Source organism: Neovison vison, chromosome 5 (genome assembly GCF_020171115.1).
Source record: "Neovison vison isolate M4711 chromosome 5, ASM_NN_V1, whole genome shotgun sequence".
In the NCBI taxonomy this organism is placed as follows: Eukaryota; Metazoa; Chordata; class Mammalia; order Carnivora; family Mustelidae; genus Neogale; species Neogale vison.
This window is the reverse complement of record NC_058095.1, coordinates 28,996,818-29,015,065: the sequence shown is the minus strand read 5'-3', so window position 1 is coordinate 29,015,065 and position 18,248 is coordinate 28,996,818. Positions and strand designations below refer to the sequence as shown.

The window sequence follows — 18,248 nt, the reverse complement described above, 5'->3', positions numbered from 1 at the left end:
TCCTCATCTATAATTGGGAATACTACCATCTCCGTGCAGGAATGCCATGAAAATCAGATGAGGTGATATATTTAAAATACTTAGTAGAGTACCTAGTGGGTACTCCGTGTGTGTGTGTGTGTGTGTGTGTGTGTGTGCATACACACACATACTGTATATATAGTTCATTCACCCAACAGTTGTTTATAGGAGACTTAACTGTGTGCAGACATGTGTGTCTGAGAATTTGGGAAAGACTTGTGAGCAACAGACAAAAACACTTTCCCTCTTGGGGCAGGGTTGGGGAGACAGATAAACAGTAAATATAACAAGTAAATTATATAGGATAAGTCCTAAAGGAAAAGAGACAAAGTAGAGCTATGCAAGTGGATAGCTATTGTAAAAGGCATGCAAGATGCTGTATTAGAATGGTCCAGGTAGGCCTCCTTCAAAAGATATGGTTTGAACAAAAACACAAAGGAGGTGAAAGAGTTATCCATGGTGTCTGGGAAAGCCCATTCCAGTCAGAGGGAACTGCTAGAGCAAAGGCCTATGGTCAGAGTGTGTCTAGCATGTTTGGAAAATAGCAAAATAGCAGAAATGATAGTAGAGAAGGTCAGAGAAGTAAGGAGGACAGATCATTTATGGCCCTGTTAAGGACATTTTAATAACTTTGGCTTTGACTCTAAATGAAATGGGAAACTTTTGCAGAAGAGTGACATAATCTGGCTTTCATTTAAGAAAATGTCCTGTGAAATGTAGCCAAGGAAATAAGATGAATTGATGAATGGAAAGAGCCAAAGATAAACATGTACTAAAGCAAATACGGCAAAATGTTAAGTGTAGCATCTAAGGGGTGGCTGTATATATATGGGTGATCACTATTTAAGTTTTTCAACTTTTCCAGGTGTTTAAAAATTTTTATAAGAAGAAATTTTAAGTGGGGCGCCTGGGAGGCTCAGTGGGTTAAAGCTTCTGCCTTAGGCTCAGATCATGATCCCAGAGTCCTGGGATTGAGCCCTGCATCCAGCTCTCTGCTCAGCGGGGACCCTGCTTCCCCGCAACCCCCATGCCTGCCTCTCTGCCTACTTGTGATCTCTGTCAAATAAATAAAATCTTTAAAAAAAAAAAAAAGAAAGAAAGAAATTTTAAGCTATTAAGAAAAAATGTAAATCTAATCCTGGTAATAATATCATAATTTACCTGATATGTATTGTTTTATAGAATGAGTCTAACATGTCACTGAAGACTCTCCTTAGAAAATTCTACATGTAAAATCCCATTTTCTAACTAACTTTCATTACGGAGTAGAATGTAATTCTTTGGAAAGAATCTGATTAATAAAACCTAGAATAAAAGTAACTTAAGAATATGAAAACATTAAAATTTCATATATATGAAAAAAAATTTCATATATATGATATATGACTTAAAATAGAGTATATTTCTTATAATATATATTCTGTATATATTATATAATAAAGTAGCTCAATATATAGACATAGAAATAAAAGCATCAAAATTTATTCTGGCTTGTGTGTCTTAGAAATCTAAAGGTCTTGGGCTAAGGGAGGTAACAGTGGACATGAAAAGAAGTAGTCTAAATCTGTGACTAAATTTTGAAAGAGCCAACAGGATTTTCTGATGAATTAGAGGTAGAATAAGAAAAAGAGAAATCTAGGATGACTCCAAGGTTTGTGGCTTGTGGTATGAGCAGCTTGCTGGAAAAATAGATTTGCTCTAACAAAGCTTACGACTAGAATAAATGATTTGGTGAGGGGGATGGAGAATACACGTTTGGATAGTTTTGACAGTTTGAGATGTCAGTTAGACATCCAGAGGAGATGGTGGGTAGACAGTTTGATAAATAAGGCTGGACTTAAGGAAACAAGATTAACTAGGGATATAAAGTTGGGAGTCACCTGCATGTATATTGTTTAAAGTCTTGGGATTGGATCCAATTTCCCAAGAAAATGAGTGTGGAAAGACAAGAGAACCAAACCCTGAGGCATTTCAACATTAAATCATTGGAGAAGGGAAACAACAAAGAATTGAGAACAACCAGTGAGAGAAAAGAAAAGCCGACAGACAGTTGGGTGTTCTAGAAGCCATTTGAAGAAAATATCTCGAGGGCATTTTGACTGTGTGTCCAGTGTTACCAGTTATTAATTCTCCTCCCTACTCTCAAGTTGTTACCACTTGCTTTTGTTAAAATGTTAAATTAGAAGAGTTTTTAAATCATTCTGCCCAGATAATGACCACTTGTTGTAAGAGTCTTTAAAGCTCATAAAGGTAAAATCCAAAGCCTACCAGCGCTTTTTAAAAATTTAAGTTTTGAAGGCAGACTCCTTCTCATCTTTATTTTTATATTCCTAGCATTTACCCTTACAGCGAGCATATAAGTGCTAAAATAGGAGACCTGGGACCGTCTTAGTTCATTTATAGTTCATGCTAAGCACACTAAGACTACATCAGCCTCTTAACTTAAGATGGTCTGTCTTCTAGGACTAGCTGTGGGACAATACTGATACTGTGTTTTATAGACTGTCGGATGGCTTGTCCTTTCAGATTCCATAATACCGCTCTGGAAGAAGAAAGTTAGGATCTGAAGAGCTAAGGAAGAAAGCAGAAGAACTGTGCAGCCCAGTAACAGCTCTGCTTTGTTGTTGCTATTTTGCCTTTCCCTGCTTTCAGTTGTACAGGGCTAGGGGAGTTTTAGTGTTTTAACTCAGAACATGAAACTGACTTTCTCAAGGTGTCCAAAGAATTTGAAACCTGGTAGGAGGAATCTCCTGAAATCAAAGGTACTCTCCCCTTGTCTTAAGGAAGGTTAAATTTAAATTATAAAATTCACCCAAACTTGTAATGAGTCCTTAACTGTGTGCAGGGTAAGACATGAATTTGCCCTATTTTAAATACAGCAAGAGTTATCTTTTTTTTTTTTTTAAAGATTTTATTTATTTATTTGACAGAGAGAGATCACAAGCAGGCAGAGAGGCAGGCAGAGAGAGAGGAGGAAGCAGGCTCCCTGCTGAGCAGAGAGCCCGATGCGGGCCTCGATCCCAGGACCCTAAGATCATGACCTGAGCCGAAGGCAGCGGCTTAACCCACTGAGCCACCCAGGCGCCCTAGCAAAAGAGTTATCTTCACAAGAGTTCTGAATTCCACCTCTTCATTGCTCCCTGGGCTCCATCCCTCCAGGCTTTGATCATCAGCCATGTGTTGTTTGAACAAAACCTTGAGGGTATTAAAGTACAAAGCATAGGAAGCTTCAAACTTAATAAAGGAGCCATAAATGTAAAAAATAATAATAAGTTAAATAAAAGAATTAAGATTGTGGGTAGATTTGGATTTTAACTGATCATTTTGCACATTTCTAGGAGTACTATTCTTTGTAAAGTAACTTACACCACTGTTGATGGGTAGGTTGTCATCCTTTCCATGGGTGCCGTGGTGGCCTAGAGTGAGACCCCCATCACCCCTCTCTTGTTTGGATTCAAAGGATGCTCCAGTAACATGTTTGAATAGACCCGAGACTATTTGGTCTTCACATTCTTCCTGGCCTGGCTGTCATTTAAAACGTTTATCCTTGGGGCTACTGGGTGGCGCAGTTGGCTAAGCGTCTGCCTTTGGGCTCAGGTCGTGACCTCCGGGTCCTGGGATCGAGCCCTACATTGGGCTCCCTGCTCAGCTGGGAGCCTGCTTCTCCCTCACCCTCTGTTGCTCCCCCTGCTTGTGTTCTCTTGCTCGTGCTGTCTCTCCCTTTCCAATAAATAAAATCTGTAAAAAATAAGTTAAAATGTTTATTATATTTGAGAAGATATTTGCCAATGACATATCCAATAAAGGGTTATTTTCCAATATATAAAGAACTTATGCAACTGAGCCCCCCCAAAAAAAATCAGTTAAAAAATAGGCAGAAAACAGACATTTCTCCAAAGACATACAGATAGTCAACAGACACATGAAAAGATTCTCAACATCTCTTGTCATCAAGGAAATGCAAATCAAAACTACAATGAGATGTCACCTCACACCTGTCAGAATGGCTAAAATCAACAATGCAAGAAACAACAGGTGTTGGTATGGATGTGGAGAGAAAAGAGCCCTGGTGCACTGTTGGTGAGAACACAAACCAGTATAGCCACTGTGGAAAACAGTATGGAGGTTCCTCAAAAAAAAAAAATAAAATAAAACTGCCTTAGGATCCAGTAATCTCACTACTGGGTATTTACTCCCAAAATACAAGAACACTAATTCAAAGGGATATGTGCACCCCTATTTTTCATTGCAGCATTATTTACAACAGTCAAATTGTGGAAGCAACCCAAGTGTCCTCTGACAGATGAATAGATAAAGAATATGTGGTACGTCGATACACAATAGAATATCAAGAGGAATGAAATCTTGCCATTTGCAACAACTGTGGATGGATCTAGAGTATAATGCTAAACAAAACAAATCAGTTGGAGAAAGACAAATGCCATATGATTTCACTCATCTGTAGAATTTAAGAAACAAAACAGACGAACAAAGGGAAAAACCAGATTCTTAACTATAGAAAACAAATACCAGAGAGAGGGTGACTGGGATCGGTGAAGGGGGATTAAGAGTGCATTTATCGGGATGAGCACTGAGTACTGTATAGAATTGTTGAGTCACTATGTTGTACACCTGAAACTAATAGAACACTACATTAACTACTTTGGAATTAAAAACTTAATTTTAAAAGTCTTTATCCTTATTTTTCTTTTATAATGCTGATTATAGAGACAATTTATTTCTGCTGACTTTGAATGGTGAATTCTTTAATTTTGGCCCTGTGTGTGTGTGTGTGTGTGCGTGAGGGCTGGAATTTTTACTTCTGTCATGCTGTCTAGAAGCTTTGGGGTGTGTGTGTGTGTGTGTGTGTGTGTGTGCTGGAATTTTTACTTCTGTCATGCTGTCTAGAAGCTTTTTTCCCTAAGCTTTTTCCAGCTTTAAGAACGAAAGTTATTCTTTACACATACTGCCTACTTTGGGGGATTGGGGGCTGAATTCTCGGAATTCTCCTTAACTTAAAACCTCAAGATATGTTGTCACAGAATTGATGCAGAGTGACCTACATAAAATTATCGTCTCTCCTCAACCACTCAGCTCAGATCATGTCAAAGTTTTTCTTTATCAGATTTTGCGAGGTAAGCTTTTCTTTGTGAAGAAAACTGTAGTGTCACTGTATAAAGTGAAATGTTTTGTTTTTCATTTGAACTTTAATCTGACCTTCCAAGGCTTTTTTCTTTCCTAACGACTTTTTTCTTTTGACCAAGTTATATTTAATAATCTCTACACTTGACGTTAAATAAGAAGCTTTTAAGGGTGGCCAAATGGTTCGTATTTCCATGGATGGAAGAGAAAGGCCTAATTCATTACTCAGTTAAGTAGGTTAATGTAGGGAAGGTAAATAAGCAGGATGGTTTGTGGAACCCCGTGGTCTGTCACAAAGTTCCCTCTAAACAGGAATCTGGTGATTCCTGTGAATCTGGTGAATATACAGGTGATTCCATTGAAAAATAACTGTGTTCTCTTCCCTATGGATGACGTTTATTCTTCAAGTTTTGTCAGTGTTGGTTGGTATACCTGAGTCCAACTCTAAAAAAACCAAAATGACTCTTAAAAGCCAAAGGATCGAGGAGGCTGAGAAACAGCCAGCTAGGTGATTCTCCAGACCGGCTCATTAGAGAGCTCCAACTTGAGGGAGAGGCAGTGTGAGCCGACATTCCTGGCCATTCGATGCCTCTGGCCATCAGGTTTGTCCTTTGGAATTTTGCTGTTACAAATGGAGAATTGTTTAAAGCTGAAACAGCTTTCTTACCTAGTGAAATATTCTCTCTCAGCTCCCACACCAGAACTCATAGATTCAGGTATTCTTTATGGAGATTAAAAAGCATCTGCCAACAGAATGAAAACACACACAAAGTATTAAAACTAGGATGTTCACTCTCCATAGATTTGTTGCTATTCTATGGCAGAACGAAGATATTGGATATTGGATTTTTTTTTACCCCTGTAAAATACATATATATTATTTGCTGTGTTTTATTCAGAAGACTCAGCCTTGAAGCTGTGATCTTTTTCTAAAAGTCTGCTAAAGTCAGTCTTTTAAGATGTGAAAAAAAATAGTTGAAAGTAATTAACTACCCCTCTTGAATATCAGTGATGGGGAATACTACTGACAAACCTGGGCAGGTCACTGAATTTTGTCTGATCAGTGAAAATCTGCCCTGGGAAGGGCTTCCTGGTGGGTGATGAGGATTTGTGGGAGCTGGCTCAGAATCCTAGGTTGAGCGTACCAATAGCCAAGCGCCAGTAGCCCCCCACCCGTAGGAGCAATCCAAGAATATTGGTATGGCCAACTTTAATTCCAGCACCTGAAAAGCTTATCTGTAGGTTGTGTAAGCCTTTGATGACACTTTATTTTACAAAATTACAGTTTTTTGAGGTAGGACTAAGTCAAGCTTTTAATAATGTTTAATATGTCATTATTTAAAGAACAACCTTAAACCCTGTATTCTCTGTTAACTGTGGTTTTTCCCAGATCGTTGGTTGAGTGAAAAGAATTAAATATCTGCAATTAAATCCATTTGTTATTTCAGGTTTGAAATATCTCCATTCAGCTGGCATTTTACATCGAGACATTAAGCCAGGGAATCTCCTTGTGAACAGCAACTGTGTTCTAAAGGTAGCTTTTCAGTTTCTTTAAATATCTGAGAAAAATTCAGAATGTCAAGGCAGGTTTAAGAACAATGTGTCTTTGTGAAAGAGTTAGTTATTTTCATCACTTTACCAAAAATTAAAGAACTGAGTTTTCTCTAGCAATATCACTAGTCATGGCCATAGTAACTGATTTGTCATCTTGACTCATGATTTCTTCATGATAGTTTGCATATGTTTTGGAAACACTGAAATTGGATTTACAGTGTGACCAGGAAGAAGATAGAGAAGGTAATTTCTTTTTAGATTGTTCTATTGCTAAAGAAAGTGTGTATCTAAAGAATTATTTCAAGACTAGTAAGTTATTTATATAAGAATGAAGTATAGCTTTTATAAAGACTGTGTTTTGGGGGGCATCTGGTTGGCTCAGTTGGTTAAGCGACTGCCTTCAGCTCAGGTCATGGTCCTCGAGTCCCAGGATCGAGTCCCACATCAGGGCCCCTGCTCATTAGGGAGTCCGCTTCTCCCGCTGACCTTTCTCCTCTCATGCTCTCTCTCTTTAATAAATAAAAATCTTAAGAAAAAAAAAAAAAAGACTGTTTTTGCACAGCTAACATTTCTATGCCCTGTGTGACAGGTAGCAAAGTAGGGAAGTGAAAACACTGAAAAGTGAAAATACTACGGGCGCTTGGGTGGCTCAGTTGGTTAGGCACCCGCCTTTAGCTCAAGTCATGCTCCGATCAAGCCCAATATCAGGCTTCCTGCTTAGCAGAGAATCTGCTTCAACCTCTGCCCCTCACCCTGTTCATGCTCTCTCTTGCTTGCTCTCTCAAATAAATAAAATCTTTATTGAAAAAAAAAGTTAAAAATACTATGCCAGAAAAGGGTCAAATATATAGTAGCCAATTCTGCTACTCCTTCTAAAGGGGAATTGATTACAGGATTTAATTACAGTAGTAGCCCCAAAATTTTAAGCCATCAATTTCAATTTTACTTTCCCTAGTATCTCTACCTACCCTCCACCCATTGTTTCCTGTTAGAGTGGCTCACAAATTGCAAAATCCACATTTTGCATTTCCCTGCCTCTAATAGATGTATTAGCAAAACTCCTAGTGAGAGGCTCACCATATTTTCTCCATCATAGAAATGAGAGATAAGGGCCTTCCTAGAGTTGTGTCCTCTCTGTGTAAGCAAATTTAAATTCTATTTTATGAGTGGCTATGATATTACATGGTGCTTCAGTCTGCAGTAAATATTCTTCTTAACATTAAAAACTGATAATATTTGAAAAAGAAAACTTTATTTTTGTTTTAATAAAAAAATAAAGTTTATTTATATTTAAGTTTAAATAAAGATTTGTTTATTTGGAAGAAAGAAGGTGCACAATGGGGGGAGGGGCTGAGAGAAAGGGAGAGAGAGTTCCAAGTGGACTCCATGCTGAACACAGAGCACAGTGCAGGGGTTGATCTCACTGAGATCATGACCTAAACCGAATACAAGAATCAGATGCTTTAACCTACTGTGCCACCCAGGCACCCCAGGAAAACTGGCTTTTAGATGTTGCCTGCTTTATAAGTTATCAAGATGTCATTGTTACTTAGCTTGGTGGCAGTTAAACTAAATATTAAAAGCAAGTATATAAATGAATATCATTTTACATTTTAAAAGCTTTCTTTAAACTCTGGGCCAATTTTCTTTAAAAGCTGGTATGTTGGGACACCTGGGTGCCTCAGTAGGTTAAGCCTCCAACCTGAGCATGCCTCCAGCTCAAGTCATGATCTTAGCGTCCTGGGATTGAGTCCCACATCGGGCTCCTTGCTCAGCGTGAGCCTGTTTCCCTTTCTGCCTCTGCCTGCCACTGTGCCTGCTTGCACACGCACGCACACGCTTGTTTGCTCTCTCTCTGACAAATAAATACATAAATTAAAATATTTTTTTAAAAAACTGGTATGGGGGCACCTGGGTGGCTCAGTGAGTTAAAGCCTCTGCCTTCGGCTCAGGTCATGATCCCAAGGGTCCTGGGATCGAGCCCCGCATCAGGCTCTCTGCTCAGCAGGGAGCCTGCTTCCTCCTCTCTTTCTCTGCCTGCCTCTCTGCCTACTTGTGATCTCTGTCAAATAATAAAATATTTTTAAAAAATAAAAATAAAAATAAAAAACTGGTATGTTAATACTGTGAAAAAAAAACTCCATTATAGCCTTGAAGAACTGTTCCTGATGTAACTCTAGAAAGATGTTTTTTTTATTTTATTTTTTTTTTTAACTATCTTTCAGGGGCACCTGGGTGGCTTACTCGGCTAAGCATCTGCCTTCAGCTCAGGTCATGATCTCAGGGCCCTGGTATCCAGCCCGGTGTCAGGCTTCCTACTCAGCAGGGAGTCTGCTCCTCCCTCTCCCCTGCCCTCACTCATGCTCTCTCTTGCTCTCTTCTTTCTCTCAAATAAAATCTTAAAAAAAAAAAAAGAAAAAAGCTATCTTTCATATTTTCCCTGAGAACAACTAGTATTGTAGTTCAGTCTCATTCCACAGAGAAATGGATTGTTCCCAGTGTCCACTGAAGTAAACATTCCTTCTATAGGTCATTGAGTTCATTTCCCCGATACCTTTCCACTTTTTAAAGAGCGTTGCAGGGCACCTGGGTGGCTCAGTGGGTTAAAGCCTCTGCCTTCCGCTCAGGTCATGATCCCAGAGTCCTGGGATTGAGCCCCACATCGGGCTCTCTGTTTGGCAGGGAGCCTGCTCCCCTTCCTCTCTGTGCCTGCCTCTCTGCCTACCTGTGGTCTCTGTCAAATAAATAAATAAAATCTTAAAAAAATAAAATAAAGAGAGTTGCACCCTATCCCCATAACCCTAATTTAATTTTAAAAACAAATTTTTTTAAACCTTAGGAATTCTTTATTCTGTTCAGACCAAATCAGTTTTTTGACAGCTTAAGCCAGTTTCTTCTTATTTTGGTTTCTGGTTGGAGAACTTCACAAAGCTGTTTTGCTTGGTGCCATTACCTGCTTGAGGTCCATTCTTCAGATAATCTCTTACGGTATTATAACTTCTAGCTACATGGACAAGTAACTAGAGGAATATGTCATTAATGAATAAACAACACAAAGATCAGGATAAACTGAAATTGTGCCCCACTCCTTTGACTTGTCTTAGCAGCCTACTTTTAAGACCCAAAATGGAGTTCCAAGCTATAGACACTGATTCTCTTCTCAAATGTACAAATTCATCAAAAATAACTATGATAAAACATTTCTTTTAAATTAATATCCTTTCATATTCTGAATATATTTTGTTTCCTAATAAGCACAAAATGGATAATTTTGTCGGAAATCTCATTATCTTTTTGGTTATCTGATCATATAAGCTTCTTACTTTGGGTTTAGCTTGTCTTCCAGATAAATTGCCAAAAATGACTCCAGACAGACTGGTCTTTTTAACAAAGGACTTGCTTTATAACAGAAAACATTTCCTGTCCGGTGGGTGGTTGCTTGTTTTTTCTTGTTTTGTTTTCTGTTTTTTTACTATAAATACAATAAAGATAGAGGAAAATGGATTTAAGTTCTTTGGTTTTGTTTTGTTTTAAAAGATATCCTAAAACATCATGGCCAAGGAAGAGAGTTTTTTTTAACTATGTGTTATTTGAACACTAACCTTTGGGAGAATTTGATAAACAACTTAGGGTTTTGGGTTTGGGTTGGTTCGTTTTGTTTTTCCTTTTTGGTATGGTTTTCAAACATTTTTTAAAGCTTCCAGACTCTTTTTTTCAAATAAAATCTATGCTGCAACCTCAACTTAGAAAACAGTGTTAGTACATCACTTAAAATATTGACTCATGAAGTTGATCAGTGAGGATACTGGAGTTTGGAAAGCCATTACTCTCTTATCTTAACCTCAGTGCTCCCACATTTTTTTTGGTGGCCCAGGATTAAGAAAATCTTATTTTCTTAATATGAGAAATTCCTGAAAATAAGCAGAATTTGCTGGTGGTGCTGCTGCTGCTGTCTGCCAGCAGCTCACCTTCCAACCTCAGCATCCTTTTCAATGAAACCTAAATAAGAAAAGATTTATCCCCAGATCTGCATATAAATTAGCCAATCGTTCTCATTTACTATTGTGTTAGGAGGCTCTAGCATACTATCCAAACCATAAGAGGCATTCAGTTAAATATTTATAGCACAAAGAAATGAGTGAAACTAGTAACACTGGTATTCTACAGTGTAGTATATTTTGACATATGTATTTGAGTGTGAATAGTATTTTAAATAGATAGGTACAGGGGAAGTTGAGGACTCAGTTTGAAACCTATAGATATAAAGAAATTTTACTATGTGTATTCCATAAAGACGGTGAACATAGCTCAGGAGTTCTTTAAGATAGACCCCCCCTTTTTTTCCCTATAATTCCTTGGTAAGCCTTGAAAATACATAGTTTGGTTTCCACATTAAACCTAGAAATATGCATTGAGCTGTCTTTTTGCTTTGCTTATCAGTTAAAAAGATGAGCGAGAAGAATTTTTTTTTTAAGATTTTATTTATTTGACACACGGAGAGCACAAGCAGGGGGAGTGGCAGGCAGAGGGAGAGAGAGAAGCAGGCTCCCTTGCAGAGCAGGGAGCCCAATGCAGGATTCTGTCCAGGACCCCAGGGTCATGACCTGAGCCAAAGGCAATCGCTGAACCAACTGAACCACCCAAGCACCTGGGAAGAATATTTTTAAGATACATCATTTTATGTAGAAATAAGGAAGTTTGAGACTTTTTTCCTCCTTTACAAATAAGAACAAATCATATATTGACACAAATATGCAATACCTGTATCATTGAAAACTTTTCAATGTTCAGAGATACATCAAGATTCTGATTTTTTGCTTATTGTGTTTTACTTTATATATCTGTAAATATATTTGTCTCTTAAATTTTTGATAATCTTTTCTATTTAGATTTGTGATTTTGGATTGGCCAGAGTGGAGGAATTAGATGAATCCCGTCATATGACTCAGGAAGTTGTTACTCAGTATTATCGGGCTCCGGAAATCCTGATGGGCAGTCGTCATTACAGCAATGCTATTGACATCTGGTCTGTCGGATGTATCTTTGCAGAACTACTAGGACGAAGAATACTGTTTCAGGCACAAAGTCCCATTCAGCAGGTATGATTTTACTTTAGGCTCTAGTAGCTTTCAATTCTATTACAGATTTAAAGGAAAAACTGTCTTGCACACGTGTCTTGGGCTTATTCGTTGTACTGTCTAAATTGCTTTTGGCAAATTGAGGTTCACTTAAAATTCAGAAAGTTAGGAAGTTGAAGATGACAGATTCATTCTGTAACTTACAAACCTATTAGAGGGAGTGTTGACTTTATTACATGCACTGATGCATAGCCGCTGACTGCTGTAACAATTTACACAGGTGTAATCTTCCGTAGTTAGAGGGCCTCTGTTCTTTCTGACTGAATGGGTCAGACCTGAAAATGTATTTGATGGCTTCATGTACTTACACTTTGTGCTTAGAATATAAATTGTGAGTGTTGATTTCCTTAAATCTGAACATTTAAGAACATTTCTAACCTTTATTTTGGAGCTAACATATTTAAATATGGCAGAGAACATTAGAAGCTTATTAAAACGTAGCTTTAGGAAACCTTTACCTGCCCTAAGAGTGAATTCGTCACCCTCCATGTTTTCTTGGGATAATTCCTAAGTACTTTTTTATCCATAAATCTTAACAATAGTGTTTGCATGAGAATAATGTAACAATGATGTGCTTAGTCTTCAGAATCAAATTGGTGGGTTCAAATCCTAGCTCTGACACTTACTATCTATTAATTCTTGGGCAGATTAAACCATTCTGAGGATTGTTGTGCAGGTTAAAAGTAATAAGTTGAAAATGAGGCCTGGCACATAGTGAGCTCTCAACAAGTGTTAGCGGCGCTGAAAGTGATGCCAGGATGCTCGGGATGCAGTGGTAAATAAGACAAAGTTAGTTCTTGCCTTTGTGTGACTTCCACATGCGACAGAAAATAAATAAGTACACAAATAAATATAAAGCTAAGTAATAATAAATTCTGTGAAGAAAAATTGACCCAGGTTAGGGATAGGAAATGATGCTAGGGCAAAGCAGTGCTAAAGGATTCTCTGAAAGGATGACATTCGAAGAGTGGCTCAAGTGAAATGAGGGAGCGAGATACTGGGTAAGTTCCAGGAAAAGGACAACCAATATAATTCAGCTCCTGAGGCAGGAACAAATGTGGCCTGTTGGAGGGATGGCATGATCCAGGGAGAAATTGTAGGAGACCAGGTCAGAAAGAGAGAGAGAGAGCCTGACCATGGTGACTGGATAAGGACTTTGAATTTTATTCTGTCCAAAGTGTAATGGAAAGCTGTATGAAGGTTTTGAGCAAGGGAGTGTTATGACTTGATTGATCACATTTTTAAAAATCACCCTGACTGCTGTGTATCTTTGTAAATAATACCTGCACTTGACCCAAAATGGAGTAATTTCTTTTATGCTCTTCTAGAAAAGAATTCACTAATACATTAGAAACTGTATCTGCTATGATCAGCATTTGAAATTATTTCTCTGCTATACATTCAGTCTATTTTTATCAAGTTTACATCTTAAAAATTGATCCTGGTGATAAAAAATTATCATATATAATAATAATGTTGGGTACTATTGACAGTACTCACTTTACTATTCAGTTTTTTTAGAAAGTAGATTTTAATGGACTACTGTAAGACCCATCATGTCTGGACATGAGACATGTCTATCATACAGAAAAGCTTAAATAGGGGCGCCTGGTTGGCTCAGTGGTTTGAGCCTCTGCCTTCAGCTCGGGTCATGATCTCGGGGTCCTGGGATCAAGCCCCGCATCAGGCTCTCTGCTCAGCAGGGAGCCTGCTTCCCCCCGCCCCCTCTGTCTGCCTCTCTGCCTACTTGTGATCTCTCTCTGTCAAATACATAAATAAAAATCTTAAAAAAAAGTTAAGGGGCTGTTTGGGACACCTGGGTGGCTCAGTCAGTTGAGCATCCGACTTGACTTCAGCTCAGGTTATGATCTCGGGGTTGTGGGATCAGCCCCACATTGTGCTTAAGATTCTCTGTCTCCTTCCCACCCTGTGTGTGTGTGTGTGTGTGTGCACGCAAATGTTTGTTCTCTCTCAAATAAATCTTTTTTTTTTTTAAAGATTTTATTTATTTATTTGACAGAGAGAGAGAGATCACAAGCAGGCGGTGAGTCAGGCAGAGCGAGAGAGAGAGAAGCAGGCTCCCGCCAAGCAAAGAGCCCGATGTGGGGCTCAATCCCAGGACACTGAGATCATGACCTGAGCCGAAGGCAGCGGCTTAATCCACTGAGCCACCCAGGCGCCCCCCCCCCTTTTTTTTTTTTTAAGATTGATTTATTTATTTGACAGAGAGAGAGACAGCAAGAAAGGGAACACAAGCTGGGGGAGTGGGAGATGGAGAAGCAGGCTTTCTCTGAGCAGGGAGCCTGTTGCGGGGCTCTATCCCAGAACCCCGGGACTACAACCCGAGCCGAAGGCAGATGTTTAACAACTGAGGCACCCAGGCATCCCTCAAATAAATAAATCTTTAAAAAATGGGGGAGTTGTTCAATTCCTGTATATTGAACAAGGATCTTGGATTGCTGCTTGGAAAAATACATATATACTACATTATACATATGAAGCAACTGGCGTAGGTAGGATTCAGCTATCTTATTTCCCAGAGAAATGCATAGGGTCTTGAGTTTGCCAGTCTGATGTAGCCACTGACAGAGAACTCATATCTATCTATCATCAGTATATTTTAGGATGAGAAATCAAGACGTAAAGTGGGAAAAGAATCTAACTTCTAAATGGAAGTAGTTACTTTCTGTAACATTTTCTCTGTATCTCTAAGAAATAAAAACCCTAGCAGACTTCATGAAAATGTTTCTCATCCATGGATCTTACCCATTTTAGACAACTTTCTGAATGTTCCCATTGGTTTTCATGAGCCAGTCATTTTCTTCTGCCTTTGTGGTAGTTGTTGTTAGAGGTCTAAAAGTATAACCAACACATTTTTCCCAAAAAGCTTTGTATAGAAACCTTCTGCAGAATACAGCTGCTTGATCATCTCCGTTATCCTGGAGGGCAGTGATCCTTGTCTAAACTTAATAGGTGTTTTGTTTTTGTTTTTGTTTTTTTTAAGATTTTATTTATTTATTTGACAGAGAGATTGAGTGCATGAGCAGGGAGGAGGAGCAAGGGGAGCGGGAGAGTGCTCGCTTCGGCAGCACATATACTAAAAAAAGGGGGAGAGGGAGAAGCAGCTCCCCACTGAGCAGGGAGCCTGATTTGGGACTCAATCCCAGGATCCTGGGATCATGACCTGAGCCGAAGGCAACTGCTTAACCAACTGAGCCACCCAGGAACCCTAAACTTCATAGTTTTGATAAGTGCAGAAAATAGGGCTTTATATCTGGCAACCCAGTACAAGGAAAAGAAGTATTCTGTAGGTAAGAATTTTCCCTCCTGGAGGAATCTGAATGACATGTTATTGCTAATTAGGTTATGAAGTTAGAATAGTTTTCACACCACAGAAAATTGTGAAGGTGGTTTCCTATCTACCAAGACTTGAGAAGACCATTTTCTGTCATGCTCAGCTCACTAAGGTGGTCTTGTGCAGTGTTACAGTTTTTTCTAAGAATGACCATTTTCTGCCAGTGTAAGAGATTTCTAGAATAACTAGAATGTAAATGATGTGTATAGGCCCAAACATCAATAGCTTAGCTTTCATTTCAGATGTAAAAGTTCTGAGTATTTACTGAGTCACAGCTGCCTGATTTATGGATTAACTCCTTGATGAGCCTGAATTCATTCGAAGCATCAGAATCCATTCATTAACTGTTTGAAAAGAAGAGTCATTAGCCATGTGCAAAAGAGCAGTTCACCCCGCAAGGATCATAGATACTGTCTTATCAAGACCCAGGCAGGTACATGCAGATTCCTGTTGCTATAGCCTTAGAATGCCCTGCTTGCCAAAACGCATTTTATTTCTGTCCTATGGGTTCCTAATAAAAACATTTTTTCTGGCTTTTTTAATGTCCAGAAAGTGAAAGTAGGGGCTCCTATTAGTTAATCTGGAACTTACCTTAAAGGCTTGTTTTCCCCCCACATTTGGTCCTTGTCTTTAAGGGCAGTGATTTAAGAGTAATGGAAAGTTGTTTCCATGAGCTCTTACTATCTGTCTGTATTTCATGTTTCCTTGCAGCTGGATTTGATCACGGATCTTTTGGGCACACCATCGCTGGAAGCAATGAGGACGGCTTGTGAAGGCGCTAAGGCGCATATACTCAGGGGCCCTCATAAACAGGTAAGTGAGAGAGCGGGGCCTATAGTTGGTAACCACCTGGGCAGGACTTCTCTTCCAATAGAATAATGACTTGAGACTTTTTAAACAAAAACATGACTTACAGGTTTTATTTAGTTTTTTAGGTCCCAGTCATAAATAAGAAATTGTTAAATATTTGTCAAACCAAATAAAATACCATCATTCCCAATGCTGTGGGAGAGAGTAAATACTTCTGTAGCACTGTTACTAAGAAATGACTCCTGGCATTTTGTCTCCTGGTCTTTGATTTGTCTGGGAAAAGTTACTGGGGTGGAGCTTTCACTTCAGCGCCATGTATATCAAGATGTCTTTTCTGAATACTGAGCCAAAATACGTGGTTTCTCTTATTCCAACCAGGAGTATGAGGCTGATTCTATCGCACTCTTTTTTTTTTTTTAAGATTTTATTTGTTTATTTGACAGAGATCACAAGTAGACAGAGAGGCAGGCAGAGAGAGAGAGAGAGAGGGAAGCAGGCTCCCCGCTGAGCAGAGAGCCCGATGCGGGACTCGATCCCAGGACCCTGAGATCACGACCTGAGCCGAAGGCAGCGGCTTAACCCACTGAGCCACCCAGGCGCCCGATTCTATCGCACTCTTAACCACTCACACAGAACCATGTTTGAATGCTTGTAGAAAGGAAGTATGAAGAAGAGATTGCCAGATTCGCACTGATTAATATTGCTTGTAACCAGTCACTGCTGAGAAAGACAAGAAGATGCTTTTATCTCCACATAAGCAGCATTTTTTTAGGAGAACTTTTCCTAATCTACTTTGGACAGAACAGCTTACCGATGTGAAGAGTGAGGAAGGGAAATCGTTTTCCTAGGAACAGCAAACTGAAACAGAAAGAAGGCTTGAACAGAAAGACTCGGTATCTAATTTTCATGGGCTCTGCCTTGGTTTCTTTTAAATTAGTCATTTATAGGGGCACCTGGGTGGCTCAGTGGGTTAAAGTCTCTGCCTTTGGCTGGGGTCGTGATCCCAGGGTCCTGGGATCGAGCCCCGCATCAGGCTCTCTGCTCAGCGGGGAGCCTGCTTCCTCCTCTCTCTCTGCCTGCCTCTCTGCCTACTTGTGATCTCTGTCAAATAAATAAATAAAATCTTTAAAAATAAATAAATAAAAATAAATTAGTCATTTTTATGCTCTGATTGATCATTACATCTGATTAATCTGAATGACCAAATGACAGACAAGAGTTTGATACTCCTCTCAAATTAGCAGCCAGATATTTAGGCAGGGCCTTGTGCCTTGCCCCTGCAGTTTCTCTCTCTAATTCCAGTGTGACTCCAAAGCTCCCATTTTCACATCATAGGGAGGGGGCAATGGGTTAAGTGTCTTCTCTTCTAAAACCAGTCTGAACTAGAAAAACAGAGATGTGGATGCTGGTATTTTAACCCCCTGTTGGTTATATCTTTCTGTTGTATTTAGTTTATAAACTGTGAAATAATTTGAGCCCTAATTCTCTTAGAAGAGCACACAGTGAGTCTTATCCTAGAGAAAGGTTCTGTATTAATGGAAGGAACTCAAAAGAACTCAAAAGATCTATTATGTTCTATTTATTGGCCATTATCAGGAATATTAAAGTAATTTATCAATACTTCATGGTAAATGTGTCCTTGGAACTAGCAAAATAATTTTCCTCTTTTCCTGACCTTAGGTCAGTAAATCTTTCCTGGCTAAATGTAGCCAGTAATGAAATGTGATTAAGATCACATATCCTGGTGCCACCCTTCCATCTCTAGAGGAATTTTAACGATTGCTAATGGTTGCCAGCTAATTCATCCTTTGTGGCAGAGCTGCTGAAGTGCAGCTGAGAGAGCAAGGCTTCCTAAGGAGTTTCCTCCCTGCCTTCCTCCCTCCCTGCCAAAATGGTAACATACTGCACCGAAGGTATCTGTGCTCTCCTTTGAGCATTCCTGGCAAGTGAGTCCTTTTCCTTAAATTTTCAATTAAATAAAAAATAGTTAAGTATCATATTACTGTCTAAAACAAAGGAGGGAAGAAAGGAAAATTTAAAGTCCTATGTTTGTTTAACTAGTTAAGTAGGTTAAGATGTTCAGAATTTCTTCCTTCACATTTTTACATGAACCAACCTCTTAACAAGAATGCCTCTTAGAATTTATTTTGTTGATCATTAAGTTTTGTGATGGTCTTAAGAGAGCACCACAGCTACCGCTAAATTTAAATCAGCTACTGGAATATTTT

General features: G+C 39.0%; 1 protein-coding gene across 1 annotated transcript in view; it reads left to right on the top strand.

Moving 5' to 3' along the window:
* Nucleotides 1-18,248, top strand: part of NLK (nemo like kinase) — a 168,952-nt gene that overhangs the window by 131,896 nt on the left and 18,808 nt on the right. Inside the window, exons 4-7 of the mRNA XM_044248332.1 lie at nt 5,050-5,156; nt 6,612-6,697; nt 11,607-11,816; nt 15,922-16,023. Coding sequence (XP_044104267.1) covers nt 5,050-5,156; nt 6,612-6,697; nt 11,607-11,816; nt 15,922-16,023 — 505 coding nt within the window. The remainder of the gene's footprint in view (nt 1-5,049; nt 5,157-6,611; nt 6,698-11,606; nt 11,817-15,921; nt 16,024-18,248) is intronic.